The following is an 18,697-nucleotide window of genomic DNA, read 5'->3' as shown; positions in this document are numbered from 1 at the left end:
CGTTTGGAACACAGATTGTTGTCGTGCCTTGGTGCGTTGATTTACATTCGGTTTTGGTTCTCGTTGAAACCTTTAACATATCTGGGTGTCTGACCTCTGAACAAACCACACCACCTTAGATGACCTCTTCGTTTCTTTGGGTTATTCGCTGCGGTGCAACACACAGACACAGACACACAGACACCAACACCGACACACACACACACACACGCACACGCACACACGCTGTGGCTGTGGGGACCGCTAACGAAACACACACACGCACACACACACACATACACACACACACACACACATCTTTACATTTCTACTATACCCACCATGCCTGAGGATGAGCACCCAGACAGAGATACAAGAACAAAAAGGAAAATCAACAAACAACAAACTAAATCAATCCAAAAACCAAAATAACCAAAGGTAGGCGAGCAGAGGAGGAGCCGAGCAGAGACGTGGACGGTGGGATTGTCTTCACTTCAGATCCAGGATGTCTTCCTCGAAGGAGGTGGAGAGGGTGAAGGGGCTGGTCAGGGGCGGGCTCTCTTCCCTCAGCATCGCCTTCTCTTGCTCCGCCTCCGAGCTGGACGAGCAATGCCGTTGGACGTCTGAGTCCGACTCAGCCGACTCTAAGCCCATCCTGATCGGACACAAAAGAAAGGAATTACATAATTACCCTTATCTGACGAGGAGTTGGGTCAAAACGACGACATGGATGCAAATAGTATTTGTTTAAATGTTATTGAACCTTTATTTCTACTGAGACACACTGAGACCAATGCCTCTCTCGCAGGTGTCCGTCCATAATATTGAGACAATAACAAAACAACACATACAAAACACAACCCAGTTCAATACAGAAATAAATACATCACATAAAACCGCAATATTCAATACAAAAACAATCACTGAGGAGGTCCTCAATGAACACCCTAAATTGCCCAAGCAGCGCTAGAACATCCAACTGAACCATCCAGCCGTGAGGCGCCACCAGAACTAAAAGTGTTTTTACCCAATTTGGTGGAGACAGAAATGGTGCTTCCCAGTAAAACAAAGAGTCCAAAAGATGTAATCTGGAAGTCCTAGAAAGACGTCATCTGAACCCACATTCCGGCTTCCCTAGAACATCTTTTGGACTCTTTGTTTACTGGGTTGTATGTATTACAATGATGATGATGATAATGATGAGATGATGAGGCCGGTGGTGAAGATGAAGGGGCGTGGGTCACCTTGGTGCCTTGGGCTCTTCCTCTGTGGGCTTCCTGCTCATCTTCCTCTGTTTGACTGTGCTGCTCTCAGGCTTCCCGCTGGGCTCCTCTGTCAGACCTGGGGAGACACGGGTGGAAACACAGGAGAAACACTCAGAAATGACAGAACAACGCTGAACGTCAATTCCTCATATTGGAACTCTAGGATTGTTTGCCACCTTGTACTCATAGTAGACATAAAACAATCAGAAAAATAGCACTCGTTATTTCATGGGAATGATGGTCTTTTATATTGTGTCTATGTAAGTCCCTCTGTATGTTTGTATGCACTGACGCACTGATGCAGTCCTAAACTCTAACAGCTCTAAGGGGACTAATACAGTTGGATGAAATTGAATTGGATTGACAGAGAGAGGGTGATATAGCCACTTTAGAGGAGTACTTTACCCAAAATCCATTTTTCTATACTGTATGTCCCACCATTCCACCATGCATACGCTCAAAAACCCTATTATTTAGCGATGTTGGCTCATAGTTTGCCTAACCGAAAGCCTATGTTTACTTCCTGGTGTAGGATAACGATGCAACACATTTGTCATCGAAACCCCCAATGAACTTTTGACCCCACTGCCTGAGGGTCCCAGAGAGCTACACAGCAGCTGTGTGATGACTGCATCTTGAGCTGTTGAGTGAATCACCGGGCATTCAAATGACTTTGGACTGACTTAAATGGACTGACATATATAGCGCCTTATTCCAAAGCGCTTTACAACGGCCTCTCATTCACCCATTTACACACACATTTACACACCAATGGCGGCAAGCTACCATGCACGTCCGCTAATTGGGAGCAATTTGGGGTTCAGTGTCTTGTCAAAGGACACCTCGACATGTGGCCAACCGGGGCTCGAACCGCCGTTGTGTTTTTAGCATGTTGATGTTCTATCAGCATTTTGTTTTAAGAGCGAGATTGTCCGGTATTTGGTTTGAGGGGTACCAACATTCAAATATCTTCAACTATTTTTAAGATTTCAATGTATGACACATCATTTGAAAGCTTACAATCTGCACTTTCATAATCTGGAAAAAACTGAAAAATGACCTTGCCTCACTTGAGGACTTTTTCACCTGACCCTGTCACCTGACCCTGTCACATATGGTCACCTGACCCTGACCCTGTCACATATGGTCACCTGACCCACCTGATCCTGTCACATATAATAATAATAATAATAATAATAATAATAACAACTTTTATTTGTATAGCGCTTTTCCTGCAAACGTTGCAGCTCAAAGTGCTCCAATCATTATATAATAATAATTTAATTATTTAGTCATTTAAAGGCAATATTAAAAAGGTTTTTAGTCTTGACTTGAACATAATGTGCTGAGGTTGCATCCCTAATGTAAACTGGCAGTGCATTCCACAATCTGGGTGCATAAAATGAGAATGCAGCCTCACCAAATCTCTTCTTTTGTGTGGTACTCAGAGAAAACCAGCGTCAGAAGACCTGAGAGCTCTATTGGGCTGATATGTTAGCAAAAGGTCTTTCAGATATTCTGGTGCTGTGCCAGTGAGAGCTTTCTAAACAAGCATATGGTCCCACACACAGCTGATGTTTCAGACGCTCCTCCTGACTCACCCAGCAGCTCCTTGCGGGTGCGGCTGGCGATCTCTTTGATCTCCATGCGGGACAGCGAGAGGGAGTGTGTGGCCGGGAGGAGGAGGGGGGCAGGGGCCGCCATGGTGGGTGGGGGGGCCGTCACCACCTTGTTGACCAGCGGAGACTTGAGGGGCCTCTCGATGCTGCGGCCCACCAGGTTACTCAACGGGATCTTAAAGATGTGCTTACACGCTGCCTCGCCTGGGTGGGTGGGGTCAAGAGATGGAGGGGGGACGGTGACAGTAGAGAGAGACAGAGACCATGGGTGGGAAGGGAAGGAGAAGAAGTGGAGATACAAAGAGAGATAGCAGAGTGTCATGAAAGTCATGAAGTTGTTGACGACCAGCGATGATGTTATGATGGGAACTGAGGTTGAAATAAGACTACTAGTAACACTGTCTGCAGATAAGACAGGACATACACAGAAATCAATGAGTTTTTGAAGCTTAGCTGAGAGGGCAGAAGAACTTCAACTGTACAACAAATGTCCATGTTCAACGTCCATGTTCAAATGAAGACGCCTCTGTTTAAACTGATTAATAACCCTACTCGACGACACAGGGTCTGATCTTATTATGAATTCATCATTGCTGTCACCGTCGTGTAATAAGGCCACTTAGTTACAGCCATTACAGCTGGACATCCATTATTCATTATTTAGAATCAATAATTAAAAGCCTGTTTGAGTCAAATTAATTGGGTGCTTAGTGTCTGTTGAAACTGCGTCTCTCTATTCCAGTGGTGGTTGCATATTGGCAATGTGCCGCTCAATTTGGCCACCAGGGGGCGGTCCTACCCTGATACAACATTTGGACTTGATACAAACTGGATGGAATACTAACAGACACAGCTATGTGTTTGAATCTATGGGGAGTTCTGGGCTGCACTGCGCAAAAAAAAGACCCTCTATCTCAAATGTCACAAGGTCAAAGGTGAAGAAAACAGCATACAGGGAGAGAGAGGGTCACTGCTATTGTTTTGACAGGTCCACCATGTTGCAGGCCACCTCTCTCCCCTTTAACAATACCAGACGAAGGCAAACGGTAATATAATAACACCAAATATATTAAACAAGCATGCAACCATCTGGAATATTGAATCATGTTGGATCTAGATATTCCACATGCGTTTCTGCCCCAGGGGGAAATCCCTTGTCTCAGTGGGATTGGGATTGGGACTAGTGTTGGACTGAACCAAACCATGTGGCGTACGACTGCGCCGTACCGTTCCCCAATGTTTGAATGATTCATGTTTAAGTTCAATTGTCCGAATCTGAACATGGTCACATGAAGGGCGCTGGTTCCACATGTGGAGGCGTGTCGGTAGAGGTGGTGTGGATCCTGGTTTGCGTTACTGATGTGATCCCTCCCCACGGAGCAGAAACGGCAGGCGTCGGCGGTTAGCGGATAGTGTTTTTGTCAGTGCCCCCCCCCTTCCCTCCCTCCCTCCCCCCATCCTCCCGACCAATCCCCCCCAGACTGAGGCACCTCTATCTGGACCACCACTTTGGATCGGAGAGGGGCTTTGACAAAAGTATCCATGGTGACAGAGCAATCTGTAAATCATGCTGCGGCAGACGTGTCTTCTCTTCCCCTCCGTCTCTCTCTCTCTGTCTCTCTCTCTGTCTCTCTCTCCGTCTCTCTCTCTGTCTCTCTCTCTCTCTCTGTCTCTCTCTCTGTCTCTCTCTACGTCTCTCTCTCTCTGTCTCTCTCTCTCTCTCTCTGTCTCTCTCTCTATGTCTCTGTCTCTCTCTGTCTCTCTCTGTCTCTCTCTCTGTCTCTGTCTCTCTGTCTCTCTCTCTCTCTCTCTCTCTGTCTCTCTCTATCTCTCTCTCACTCACACACATTCTCCCCATTTTCTCTCATCCATACACATCTATCTCCCCCCTCTCCCTCTCCCCCCTCTCTTCCTGTTTACTCTCCATTTCTATGTCTCATCTTTATTTCATTCATTCTCTCTCTCCATCTCTCACTCTCAGAATCTCCCTTCCTACTGCTTGAGAATGAAAGAGAGAAGAGGGGGTGGGGGGTTGGAAGACACAACGTTCACTTGACATTCAAACAACGTTCAAGTCGACATGCCGCTTTTATAAAAAAACAGAAGTGAGTGTCTGACGTGCATGTTAGCATGTTAGCATGTTAGCGGGGCAGCATAGGCAGCGTGAGGAGGAGTCTGGCAGAGCTCCTGAAGTACCTTCTGCATCCTTAGACATGTACAGGGAAAGCTTGGTACCATAGGGGATCCGAATAGAATCTGAACCAGGGACGAAGAAGAGGGTTACACAACACACACTCCACAGTCTCAGTCTCACACGCACGTACACACAGAAACACACCCCACCCAGTAGGACATTTCTTGGGAATTGGGACACTGAGAAGTCCCAGTGTTGGGAGAAACAGCAGGTGTAGTACAGCCCCGAGACTGAACGTTGACTCATCAAGGAAAAAAACAGGAAGCAGACAGACAAATGTGTCCCATCATCCTACCATCAACCTCCCACCACCAGCACCACCTTGTCCAACCCGATAAGTCCAGCAGTGTTTCCATGCAAATTCCACCAACACCGAGTCAAAGACACCGGAGCCGTCTGGCGTAAGCTTGCTACAGTACAGCAGCACCCCCTCACCACGAGAGGAGAGGACGCCCCTGACGATGTCGAGGCCTGGCGGGAGGGCGTTGGGGGACGATGATGATGATGATGATGATGATAAGTCTCTGCTCTGCGGCCCCGTGGTCGTTAGCTTTACCGCCGACGCGTCTTAACGATCACGCTACGTCCTTCCAGATGAAAGTCGGCATGCGATAAACAGATTCAAACAGCCGTCACCTTCCTCTGTCTGTCTGTCCGTCCGTCTGTCCGTCCGTCTGTCTGATCACAACTGAACGACGTCCTTGACGGGAGGTGTGTCATTAAAAAGCCTATCAATCTAGACGGACTGAGGGGGGGGGGAGGGGGGGCTACCTTCATTTCGCAAAGTGAGTCGAGTGCAGGAGAAAGGGCTGGGGGACGGGGTGGGGGTTGATATTGAGCCTTTCAAAAGAGGGGCAGCCTGTCTCTGGCTAAGTAGTTGGGTCCCGGAGTGTGCGATAGCGGATTCTTACCCTACACATAGGTTTTTCACACTGGCAAAGAACTGTTCCGGTTCGCATTTGCGTTCGGGAACCTCGAACCTTGGTGCTGTCTGGTGAACCAGCCCGCGTTCATACCAGTGTAACCAGAACCATCCGCGTCATCAAGGGGCGGGATGAACAAAAATGTCACAACTAGATGGCAGCTACTTCACTGGAAATTAGGATAATATCTTCCACTACAGTATCTGAAATAAACACTATTTTATATGAAACAAAACAAAAGACACTTTCTACACGCGTTCTCTTACTAACCAGCTGCTCCATTGCTGGAATAGAAATGGCTTACGAAATTTGCGTTCGCGCGTGTGCACGTGAATATGACACACCCACAGATGACGTGACTGTTCTACGTTTTGGTTCGCGCTTGAGAACCACAATTTTCTGGTTCCCGCTGCGAACCAACTTTTCAGTCTCCGAACCAATTCAGTTTTGGTCTGAATGCACCGGCCAGTTCCAGACTTGGTTTGCAAACGCGAACCAGAACGGTTCTTTGCCGGTGTGAAAGCCCTAACAGAGACTCCGCGCAGACGACGCACCACGACACAGGGACGTGAAGATGGAACAGGGGGAGGCTGGTGGAGGCTGGTGGAGGCACACATTGCGTTCGTAAATTCGCTCTGAGAGATGCCGGAGCACACACTGGGTTCGACGTCATAAAGGGACCAAGTCATTTGATTGGATGAAGAGGCATTCCTATGAGTGCTGATCAGATTCCATAGCGAATTTACGAACGCAACCACAGGCTTAGTGAACTGCACGGAATGGAATGAGAAACGGTATGGAACATTCCGTTCGCTTGCTACCGTTCCTGGTTCGACTCCACGCTCGAACCCGTCTTCCGCCAGCCTCCCTGAGGTAAAACCACATCTTCAATAGTAGTTTCTCAACTGGGACCCAACAATCAAATAATGTACAGAAATAGACTCGTTCTAGTTTCTAGCATTGAGATATGAGCCTTGTATATTCTGGGGCTCCGCAGACAATGTGTGTGTTTTTTAAAATACATTTCAAACGATAAAAACAGTCGTCACTAAAAGGCTGACTCACCGTCACCGAGCGGAGAGGGGAACACGGGCATCTCGTAGCCCGTGGGCGTCTGAGGAGAACTCTGGGAACTGGTGTCCCTGGAGCTGCAGTTGGAGGCGGAGTTTACTGGAGCGGACGACACAAAGTAGATGTCCGACTGAGAGAGAGAGAGAGGGGGGGGGGAGTGGGGAGATGGGGAGAGAGAGAGAGAGAGAGAGAATGGGAGGAGATGGGGAGAGAGAGAGAGAGAGGGTGGGGAGATGGGGAGAGAGAGAGGGGGGTGGGGAGATGGGGAGAGAGAGAGGGGGGGGTGGGGAGATGGGGGGAGAGAGAGAGAGAGTGGGGGTGTGGAGATGGGGAGAGAGAGAGAGAGATGGAGAGAGAGAGAGAGAGAGAGAGAGAGGGAGAGAGATGAATAGAGAGGGATAGAGAGGGAGAGAGAGAGAGAGAGAGAGAGAGAGAGAGAGAGAGAGTAGAGTAGAAGAGGGAGGAGAGCGTGGCTGTTGAGTTAAATCATGCCATCATCTGCCAACACAAAGTGCTGATGCAGTCTGACGTGGACTGGTAAAGATTCACCGTAGTCTGTCTGGAACGTTCCTTTGTGTATGAATAACGTGGACATTATTGTTCTCATGTGTGGTCCCTGCTTGCAAACCAAATTTCCCACTGGGGTAATAAAGATTGATTAAAGCCGGAGTGCTGACTCTGACGCTTCCACACACACACCAGTGTAAGGTCATGTTACATGCACGGTACACCTCTAACACCGCTGCGTTTGATCCTGATAGTAGTCATAGTAGCAGTCTGGTTTCACCATCTGTCTGTTCTGTTCGGCACAGGTATGAATGGTGTGTGTTACAGTGGTAGCAGTGTCAGTGACACACACACACACACACACACACACACACTCACCCTGGACGCAGTCAGCTGCAGCTCCGGCACCACGGCTGTGTACACCAGGTTGCCGTTGACGACCAGCCGGATCTCGATGGAGTCCGTGGTGAAGGCCAGGATGTAGGGGAATGCACACACTGCAACACACAACAACGCCTGGTTCATAAAGAATGGATTGAAGGATAAAATCATATTTTAAGCAATAACGCCAGAGGAGGCATGATTTATTGTTAATATCGCCACAGGGGTAGGCACGACTCATAGCAGAGTCCAGCTAACCCTTACCAAGTACAATATTGATGATGAATCACAGCCTCAAGGGCATTATTGCTTTTATACCAGGGTAACACAAAAAAATCAGAAAATTGTGACAAGAAAACAATGCTTAACACTACAACAGCCGTGCCTATTTTACCTACTAGTAGAGCCACCTTGGGGGTCATTTTTAGAATGTAAATCTGCTATTTACACACAGAGATCACTAGAGGGCGCTTCTTTTTTTAGCCTGCCTCCTACACAGAAAAACTGCAAAACAGCTTTATACTGTCTTATCCGGAAGTGATTTTGAAAATGTAAAGATACTGGGTGGTAGAACGCACATATCTAGGAAAAGTCATGAAAGGAGGGTCCTGATTTGATCGAGTGCAAAGCTAGATTTTCTTTTACTCACAGGGGTCACCGTGTCACCCTCACGGCTCTTCTAGTGTTTAAGTATATATTTTATATTTTGGGATAGATTGTTGTGTCATCTAGCCTGCACTGAAATATCTCGTACGTATATATATTAAATCTAGGTACGTAGGTCACAAAACGACAAATGTTGTCAATAGAGCTCCGGACGTCACGTGACTCGAGTCGCATAACTTTGTTTACGGCGCCATATTGGCAGAGTAGAAAACAATGGATGCAGCACCAGCGCCAGTGGCAACTTCAGACCATCGGAGTTTACGTCCCACTTCACCGACCAAGACAAAGAACGCTACATCGCTAAACTAAATGGATTGAACATCACTGACCCTTATAACGCCCCCGGCGTACTATTGCAGCCATTAGAAAACGTAAAGTAAATTAGTAGTAGTAAGAAGTAAGATCAAGCAGCAGAAATGTGTAGCCTTCTGTCTGCTCCCCCTGTCCTCTCACAGGTATCAGTTCACCCATCAATCCCCATTGTCTATAGTTGAATAAATCAACATTGTGCAATTTATAACATGTTCATGTTGTCTTTCTAGTTTGTCTTACATTAACATTGCCTTTATTTATGTAAACCAGCTCCTTCCCTTCTTGTGTTTTTTTTTGTTTTTTTTCTTTCCTAGCACCGGGGGAGCCACCCCTCCTAAATTTCGTTGTTTGGTACCTGTACTATAGCAATGACAATAAAGACCATTCATTCATTCATTCATTCATTCAACATTGCTTTAACAGTTGTCACCCCACACAGTATTAGGCTGTCTGCATTCAGAGCACGGCATACTTGTGTCCTACAAAAACATGGAATCATAGGACAGCAAAAAACATGGAATATGTCACAAGCATCAGCTTTATTTCACTTTTGAACATCCCCAGTAGCATGTCACACCTGTTGGGACAGTTTAGGTGTTCACTGGAAGGATACAACAGACTCACAAGCATTTGTAAGAGCACAGCATACTGTATACAGACTGGATAACATTACGTTAGCTAATACTAACGCTATTTGCCGGCCTTCTGCAAATGTATCTGAGACCAAACCGGGCTACTTAACTGCAAGAGATCCTCCGGCAAGAGAATATGTCCACTATGCAGTGAAATCGGCGAAAATTAGCTTCAAAAATAATTAATAATAATGGAAGAGTGGATGCTCTCCCGCTTTCTACTCCCGTTTCTATCTGCCAAAATGGCGGCGTTAAGGACCATTACTCAGATTTCCGGGTTGCGTGACGTCAACTAGGAGCTGTATGGAGTAACACACACATCTACTGCAGCGTATCAACATCATAATAGGTTACTATCGTTATTGTTATTAAATGACGCCTTCTAATGCCTCTCTAATCACCATGCTGGTTCTCATGAAGCCGTTGAATAAACAACCATGAGTAAAAAAACAGCATGATTCAAACACACTGTGAGGAGAATGACATTACATGGAAACGTGGGGAGTAAAAAATCAAAGTGTGCACACACAGGCGCACACACACACACACACACACACACACACACCAGGGTTTCCGTTAGAAAAAATTGCCGCCGGACATCGTGTCCGGGAAGATTTCGATTTACCGGACAAACGTGATATATTCCGGTCATCATATTAAAATATAATATATATTTTTTTTTTTCAAAATCATATATATTTTTTCAAATCTAATATAGCTGTTTGTCGCGGTGATTACTGTTGTGTAGCGGCCTATATATGCCATTTAATTTCTATTTCTCATCCGATACGATTAGATGCGAGCTATATAATTAGAGATGCTCCGATCAGGGTTTTTGGTGCCGATCACCGATCACCGATCACTGGAATCAGTGATCTGCCGATCCGATATCACCGATCACCGATCACAGCGTCGAAAATGGCAATTGAAGCATTCTATTTATTGTGTAGCATTATTTATGTTTTTAATTATTCTTAACACCATTGACATTGTATATTAAGTATTCAAATGAAATTAGGAGATGAGAAAGTATCATGAATTGACGACCATCTGTTTTATTGAATTCACAACCACCTGTAGCTTACTTCAGGAAAAACAAATAAAATGTGAAAATAAAAATCATAATAAATAAAATGTACACTGTCACATCAAATGTGCAACATTCCACTCAAATGAGAGGAACTAGGGGCTCTTAGAGAACTTGCTTATACTGTAGCTTTCCTGAGGAACAATAAACATACCCAAACTAAACTGCAACATAAACAGGCTATAGCCAAATATAAAATACTGTTTCAAGTCAGTCAGTTTCAAGTCATATTTAGGAGGAGATAAGACAGCAAGTCAGCAATAATCAATAAAACAAAAAAACAAAACATTGCACCTAAGGAGATTTCAGACTCAAACCTTACTTCTGATTAAGCAGCATCACTGGCAGATTAGCCTTGAGAAATACAAGCATCTCAGCGTTTTTGGCACTCAGCCTGTTCCTCTTGTCATCTAAAATATGTCCTGCTATGCTGAAAAGTCGCTCGCTATCTACACTTGTGCAAGGTGCACAGAGGAAGACCTAAAACTCACGCGCTAATAGTTGTTGCTATGGGCCAAGTGACTTCCTGCTCGCGGGGTCACATGACGTCGCTGAACACTACCTACACTACGCTCGTGAAGTCGCGCTGGAACTCTGACCAGCACTCGTGGAACGCCTCACGTCCAATCAAAGCACTCGGTCACTTTATGACGTCGAGCCCAGTGTGCGCTTCGGCGCTCTCTGAGCGAATCGACGAACCACTACCTACACTACGCTCGTGAAGTCGCGCTGGAACTCTGACCAGCACTCGTGGAACGCCTCTCGTCCAATCAAAGCACTCGGTCCCTTTATGACGTCAAGCCCAGTGTGCGCTTCGGCGCTCTCTGAGCGAATCGACGAACGCAGCAAATGCCGTATGATATTCGTGGTATTGAAAGACCTTGCGTGCGTCCCTCCGCGAGGTATTTCTTTTGAGCAGACATTACAAACGGCATATTTGTTGTCTCTTTCCGACACTGTGTAATATTTCCAGACTGGCGACGCCATTTTGTAAACTGATCGGTCGTGTTTGATCGGCCGTTTTGAGAACTCAGATCAAAACCGATCAAGGCCATATCGGCCGATACCGATCGGCGCCGATCAGATCGGAGCATCACTATATATAATATATAATAATATAACATGATTCGCATGCGCGCTATGCCATTATGTCCAGCGCTGAACGGGCGCCTCACTGGGAACTGAACAGACAGCATCGATCAATGAACGGACTCCACATTACGTTAACTGAAGTTTGTTAAATTGTTTGGGATTAATGTGAGTTTTCTATTTTCTCTTTCCAGTTTGACCCTTTTTTAATCAATAAAACAACGTCATTTCTATAACCAGGGGGGTGTTCCATCAACGTCGCGAGACTCTTAAAAAGATCCAGGCATATCTTGATAGATCTCGCGAGACTTGTCAAAATAAGCCTAGATTTTCCTTTAGCGACGTTGATGGAATACCCCCCAGGTCTCGCTGGTTGGGAAGGCATTTCGTTTAGCTGCCTGTCAAATCATACTTAATCGGACTCGGGAGTATGACAATGAGGAGAACATAACTGTTTATTGAGAAACAATTGATAGGCAGGCTGGGATACGTATATAAAGAAATACCACAATGTCTAGATGTATAACATTTTATTGAACAGTGCAAGCATGTAGGCTTCTGGCGTGACACGGCTAGCCTAATTTCCGTTCATATGCCTTTTATCAGATAAAATAAAATAGAATAAAACTCTTTGAAAATAAATAGGCTTTAAATTAACTTGCAATGCGTATAGGCTAATTTCCGTTCGATGTTACAGCCGGCCTATGCCTTTTCTCAGATAGATAGGGGATAGCCCTGTAAGCTCATACGGGTCTGTATGTCGTCCTGAAGACCGGCTGTTAGATCATATCGCTGAAGTTTGTCTCCATCTTAGTGTAAATGTTGTCCGTTTCGTTTGTTATCCTTGTTATTGTGCCTATAGGCTAACTAAAGGGGGCGGGTCCTTCTCTCTCGGGCAGTGTTTGTGTGTGTATGAGTGTGTGTGTGTTTGGTGCTCAGCTGAAAATGGTGGCCCGAAGCCAATTTGAATACAATTCGCTACGAATTGTATTCAAATTGTGCTTAGAGGGAATTATTTTCACCGGACATTATGTCCGACAAATTTTACCGGACAAAGACCGGTAATTACCGGTTAACGAAAACCCTGACACACACACACACACACACACACACACACAAAGGCGCACACACACACACACACACACACACAAAGGCACACACACACACACACACACACACACACACACACACACATACACACATACACACAGGCGCACACAGGCGCACACACACACACACACACACACACACACACACACACACACACACAGGCGCACACACACATTCACGCACACAGGCGCACACACACACACACACGCACACACACACACACACACCATTGGGAACACTTAGGCAGGCCAGGCCAGGGGCTGGGGATGGGGCTGGTTGCCGTGGTTACTCACCAATGGCGTTGGGCATCTGGTTCCAGCTGAAGTGGAAGTCGGAGGCGTTGGACTGGATCATGGGCGTGGAGCCGTTAAACGGACACACCTTCTTGTAGATACAGATATCTGCACCGGTCAAAGGTCTGGATTAGTACAACCAGGCAGAGTCAGCTCGTATCTGATGTAAGAGCATTTAACTAGAACAGCCATGAGGGGTAAAGAACTATGTTCTATGAGTAAAGAACATTTTTACATCTTTGCACTCAATCAAATTTCAGCACCCTCCTTTCATGACCTTTCCTAGATATGTGCGTTCTACCACCCAGTATCCTTACATTTTCAAAATCACATCAGGATAAGCTAGTATGAAGCTATTTAGCAGTTTTTCTGTGTAGGAAGCAGGCTAATTTACAAGCGTCCAACTAGTGGTCGTTGTGTGTAAATAGGAGCTTGAGCATTGTAAAGAGGGGGTCATTTGACCATTTTGGTCTTTTAGTAGGTAAAAAAGGCACGGCTGTTCTAGTGTTAAACGACTCGCCTTCCATACAAATAGGACACGAAATGAAGAAAGACACAGGCCTCTCCTCGTAAAAGGTAATTGTAGGCCTGCAGTACAGTACAAGAGATAAATGTCCACTCACAATTGAAACACAACAAAAGGCCAGCCTCCCCGTCTTCATACACGTCAATGGCAGCCACAAAGTTGACCTGCGGGGCACAAGGCAGGAAAGAGGCAATCTTCGAATCAATATGGCTACCATGTCCATGACAGAGGAGCCTGCTGCCTTTAGTGACGACGGACTTCACAACGTCTGCACAAGCTAATCACGGCCATCATTTCAACCCTCCAGCCAAACACCGCTCGAGGTAACAGTAATAGGTTAGGTCAGCTGTTCCAGCAATCTCCAGCTGCCTCATTCCGCCCCTCTCCACCCCTCTCCACCCTTCCCCACCCTCCTCCACCCTTCCCCAGGGGTCAGCAGTACAACAACAATGTGTACTTCTCAGTCAACGAAAGGTAAATAAACAGTTAAAATAGGCTAGGTGGGGTAGTGGTGGTCTAGTGAGTTGGATTGGTGATCAGAAGGTCGAAGTGTTGAACTTCAAAGAGTTCAAATCCCACCTGGGAAACACCACCACTAATGCAACTTTGAGTAAGGCACTTAGCAGTTAGTCACTCCAGGGAGACTGTCCCTGGAATCTCTAATTGTAAGTCGCTTTGGATAAAAGCGTCTGGCTAAATGTGACACAGTCTGATCATTTGGGCCGCAAGTCTGCCGAAATGTTCTGACTTTCATTTTGAAACATGGAAATACATTTCAACATTGTTGAGAATCACAACACAAACTCGCTAAACAAGCCAAAATACTGCAATGCAATGGATTGGGTGAGTAATCCCCACTGCTACCTAGTTAACTACAACACTACTTTACATTGTTACCTAGTTAACTACAACACTACTTTACATTGTTACCTAGTTAACTACAACACTACATTACATTGTTACCTAGTTAACTACAACACTACTTTACATTGTTACCAGGCTCACAAAACAAGCTGTGTTAGTTGACTAGTGATGTGCCGTTGATCTTCAACAAAGCTGAAATGTATTCAAATTTTTCGAAAGAAAAGTCAGAACATTACATCAGCTGCTGACTTGCGAACCAGTGTCATAAATGGTTAAAATGCAAAAGAAATGGAGAGTAGAGGGGAGAGTCTCACCCTGTTAGTGTTACATGGTAGAGTCTCACCCTGTTAGTGTTACATGGTAGAGAGTCTCACCCTGTTAGCATCTACGTGGTGGAGGCGGTAGGCATCCCCGGTGCTCTCGTTGATCAGGTCAAACTGGTGTTTGTACGCCACGCAGATCATGTTGTCATTCTCCCCCGTAGGCCCGTCCACCAGCGCCATGACAACCGGGGGGTCACACAGGCAGATCTCCTACAACGGGTTCAAGCATAGCTTTACTTTTACATTTTTGGCATTTAGCAGACGCCTTATTCCAAAGCGACTTGCAATCAATACATTTGACTAAGCAAGTGAATCATCAGTTCACCAGTCATAGGAGGAAGAGTAATCTAGCTCAGGCCCGGGGCCATTGGCAGTCTCCGTGATAGAAGGAAAAAACTAAAATGATTTATATATACAGTATATATATATATATATTTTTAAAATATAAGCGTTTGAATCACGAGTTTGAATCCCACCTGGGGAACACCACCATTAGTGTGCCGTCCAGTAAAGGCACTTAGCCCTAAGTTACTCCAGGGAGACTCTCCCTGCAAATCTTTAATGGTAGAGATTTGGATAAAAGTACGTAACGTACTGCGTGGTATGTGACGAGGGAGGTGATCAGCTGCGTGCGGTCTAGAATGCTGGATGGGACGCCTTACCCGTATGTACTGGAACTCCTCTACAGGCGAGTCTGTTCCCGTGGCGACGGCACTGAGGCCATCCAGGCGGGGCTGCTTCCTGGTGATCAGGAGGAGCTTGTTACGGATGGCTGCCACGATCCTCAACTCTGAGCCGTGGTGGGTGTTGATAGAGTACAGATGGCAGCCTGAAGGGGAGGAGGGAGGGGGAGAGAGAGAGAGAGAGAGAGGTTCAAGCTTTGTCATTGCAGAGTACAAGGAAATGTATTTGTGCTCTAGTCAAGGGGGTCAGAGCCATTGAAGGCGACCCTGGAGCAATTAGGGGTTCAGGGCCTCGTTCAAGGACACTTGGACACCGCTGCGAGCTGCCGAGCGATGGCCTCTAACCGGCTGAGCCACAGCCGCCCCCGAGAGATGGTTAGATGCTGTATGGTTAGATGCTGTTACATGCACACAGTCATAGACACACAAAAACCATGTTACAATCCCCAATTAGACCCTGTTGGAGGAGGTGAAGTAGTCCCCAGGCAGCCATGGGCAAGCGTGGAGCATCTGGGAGTACAACAGCAGGGTTGCATGTTCCGCGTGCTCGTACTGAGCTGGGCAAAAAAGCGTTTAAGTACGCTGCCCCCTCTGCCTGGAATACTCTCCAGAAAGACTTAAAATTAGAAGAACTAATCAGTTATGAAGCTTTCATAATGATTTTAAAGGTCTTAGAATTGAAAGTATTGGAAATTGTCATTGCTTTTAATTCAGTATCTGTGTCCGCCCAAACCTACTTTTAATTTCTTGTTATTTTGTATTATGTCTATCTGTGTATTGAATGTATGCCTGTGTCCTTGTGCTGCCCCTCTTAGCCAGGTCCCTCTTGGAAAAGAGATTCTTATCTCAATGAGGTCACCAGGTTAAATAAAGGTTAATAAATAATAAAAAAAAGTGTACAGCAGCGCTCCAGAGGCAGGTATTCTCCACCGGAACTCTCCCACACATCAATGCTTCAACCTGGGAGGATACCTGTGTGTGTGTGTGTGCCGTACCTTTGGTTTTCTCTAGTTTGTTCTCCCGGCTGTCACATTTGGTGCGGACCGACTGCCGCTCTTCCAGGCCCATCTTGAGCATGCTCAGTCGGAACACGTAGAGACGAGCGTCTTTACCTAGGAGAGGAACGGAACGGACGGTGTCACACGTGTGGCGGTGTTCTTCTACTGTACTATCTGTGTCTGCGTCCGCCCCGTCCCAGGCAGTCGTGCGGCAGCGCTACAGTGCTAACAGAGGGCTAACAGAGGGCTAACAGAGGGCGAACAGAGTGCTAACAGAGGGCTAACAGAGGGCTAACAGAGGGCTAACAGAGTGCTAACAGAGGGTGTTCTTGGACAATTGTCACAATATTCTGTTGTACCGCAGTGTGAGATTAAAGTAAGGCTTCATCAAATCCCCACACAGTGCTGCTACGCAAAGCTAACATCGACAGGAGCTTAGCTAAGGTCGGTTCCGACAGGTGTCACAACAGAGTTCTGCCCATTGATGTATGGGTCATTCATTACAGTGGATTTAGAAAAACAAACAACCTTTCCTGGTTGGAGCTAATCCGATTTCTGTCCTCTCAAACACAATTCTACATTGAGTCTCTTTCACCTAATGACCAACCCCCACTTGCAAACAGTGGGAAGTGCATCTCGATAGGTCAAGTCATTTCTGCATGACACGCACGCACGCACGCACACACACACACACACACACACACACACACACACACACACACCCACACACACACGTACACACACACACACACACACACACACACACACACACACACACACACTCTTTCTCTCTCTACAGGGGGTGTATCTATAGGTTAGCTCCCCCAGACTATAGAGAAAAATCAATGTGCTCAATGGAGCGAGAGAGAGAGAGACAGAGAGGGAAGTTAATACTCTCTAAAATGCAGAAAAGAGAGAGAGAGAGGGGGGGATAGGGAGGGGGATGAAAATATGGAAATAGAAATCCTTCAGGGAGAGTGAGAGAGAAAGAGAGAGAGAGAGAGATAGTGACATCAGAGACACATACTTCCCACAGATTACAAACACCCAAAATGATTTAGAAGACATGACTAATGACAAAAAACTGCTGGGTGAAGTACAACAATGTGCAAACACAGCAGCAAGATGTGTGAGCTCTTGTGACAGTACAAGTACATCCAATGGAATACAATCACCATAAAGACTGTAAATAAGAATTGGCACTATTTGCACCATGCAGGGCCCTATTCTACGAAGCGAGATTAGAGCTAATTCAGACTTCTTTTGATAATTCGGATTGAATTTCAGATCGAGTTCCGTTCCATGAATGTGGCTCAAATAATTCGCTGCTTGGTTGCTATGCAGAACAAACCTGGTAGCGACCACGTTTACGGTCTTGTTTAAGTAAGACGTGTGTCAAAAATGTCTCACAGGTGGAAACTAAATCCCAAACGACAGTTCCGTCAAGTGTCTTTTTGGAAATATTAGTTCCCACCTTTTACGAGTGTGGGGAGCATGGCGCGTTCTGGCCTACAGGCGGAGCCAGACTGTGGTGGAGTGGATGACGGGGCTGATTACGGACAGGTGTCAGTAATCAGCCTCAGCATCCAACCGGTCTTTTTAACCTGTGTGTGTTTGTTCCCCCGGTAGAGAAGGAGGCAGGGAGAACCTGCCACAGTAGGAGAGACACTATTCTGGTTAATGTAATATTCTGAATAAGGTGTTTATATGCACTGTAGCAACTGGAATATTCAGTTTACATTAACATTCCGTTAATTGGTGTGGTTCGGCGGGAAAATCTGATGAATTTGTCTGGAAATAGTTGTTACTATAGTAACTTTAGTGTTGGTAGCTTGGTTCTGGTCATTGAGTGGGCGTTAACCCACAGCTAGGCCATAACGCTTGTTTACAACATAGTTCTCATTTATTTGTATTCCTATTTTTGGGGATAGGGAGGGGGATGAAAATATGGAAATAGAAATCCTTCAGAGAGAGAGAGAGAGAGAGAGAGAGAGAGAGAGAGAGAGAGAGAGAGAGAGAGAGAGAGAGAGAGAGAGAGAGAGAGAGAGAGAGAGAGAGAGAGAGAGAGAGAGAGAGAGAGAGAGAGAGAGAGAGAGAGAGAGAGAGAGAGAGAGAGAGAGAGAGAGAGAGAGAGAGAGAGAGAGAGAGAGAGAGAGAGAGAGAGAGAGAGAGAGA

The 18,697-nt window shown here is 46.1% G+C and overlaps 1 protein-coding gene across 1 annotated transcript in view; it reads right to left on the bottom strand.

Moving 5' to 3' along the window:
* Positions 1 to 442: 442 nt before the first annotated feature.
* The window catches only part of garnl3 (GTPase activating Rap/RanGAP domain like 3), a gene marked incomplete at its 5' end in the record, with an annotated part of 117,469 nt that continues 99,214 nt past the window's right edge, over positions 443 to 18,697 (bottom strand). Inside the window, 11 exons of the mRNA XM_080528252.1 lie at positions 443 to 634; positions 1,224 to 1,320; positions 2,846 to 3,067; positions 5,060 to 5,119; positions 7,046 to 7,181; positions 7,937 to 8,055; positions 13,129 to 13,236; positions 13,752 to 13,818; positions 14,893 to 15,051; positions 15,504 to 15,670; positions 16,520 to 16,636. Of these exons, the coding sequence (XP_080384378.1) occupies positions 469 to 634; positions 1,224 to 1,320; positions 2,846 to 3,067; positions 5,060 to 5,119; positions 7,046 to 7,181; positions 7,937 to 8,055; positions 13,129 to 13,236; positions 13,752 to 13,818; positions 14,893 to 15,051; positions 15,504 to 15,670; positions 16,520 to 16,636 (1,418 nt within the window). The 3' untranslated portion in view covers positions 443 to 468. The remainder of the gene's footprint in view (positions 635 to 1,223; positions 1,321 to 2,845; positions 3,068 to 5,059; positions 5,120 to 7,045; positions 7,182 to 7,936; positions 8,056 to 13,128; positions 13,237 to 13,751; positions 13,819 to 14,892; positions 15,052 to 15,503; positions 15,671 to 16,519; positions 16,637 to 18,697) is intronic.

Source organism: Nansenia antarctica (genome assembly GCF_963989245.1).
Source record: "Nansenia antarctica genome assembly, chromosome: 4".
In the NCBI taxonomy this organism is placed as follows: Eukaryota; Metazoa; Chordata; class Actinopteri; order Argentiniformes; family Microstomatidae; genus Nansenia; species Nansenia antarctica.
The sequence above is the reverse complement of the archived record's forward strand: the minus strand, read 5'-3'. Positions and strand labels throughout refer to the sequence as shown.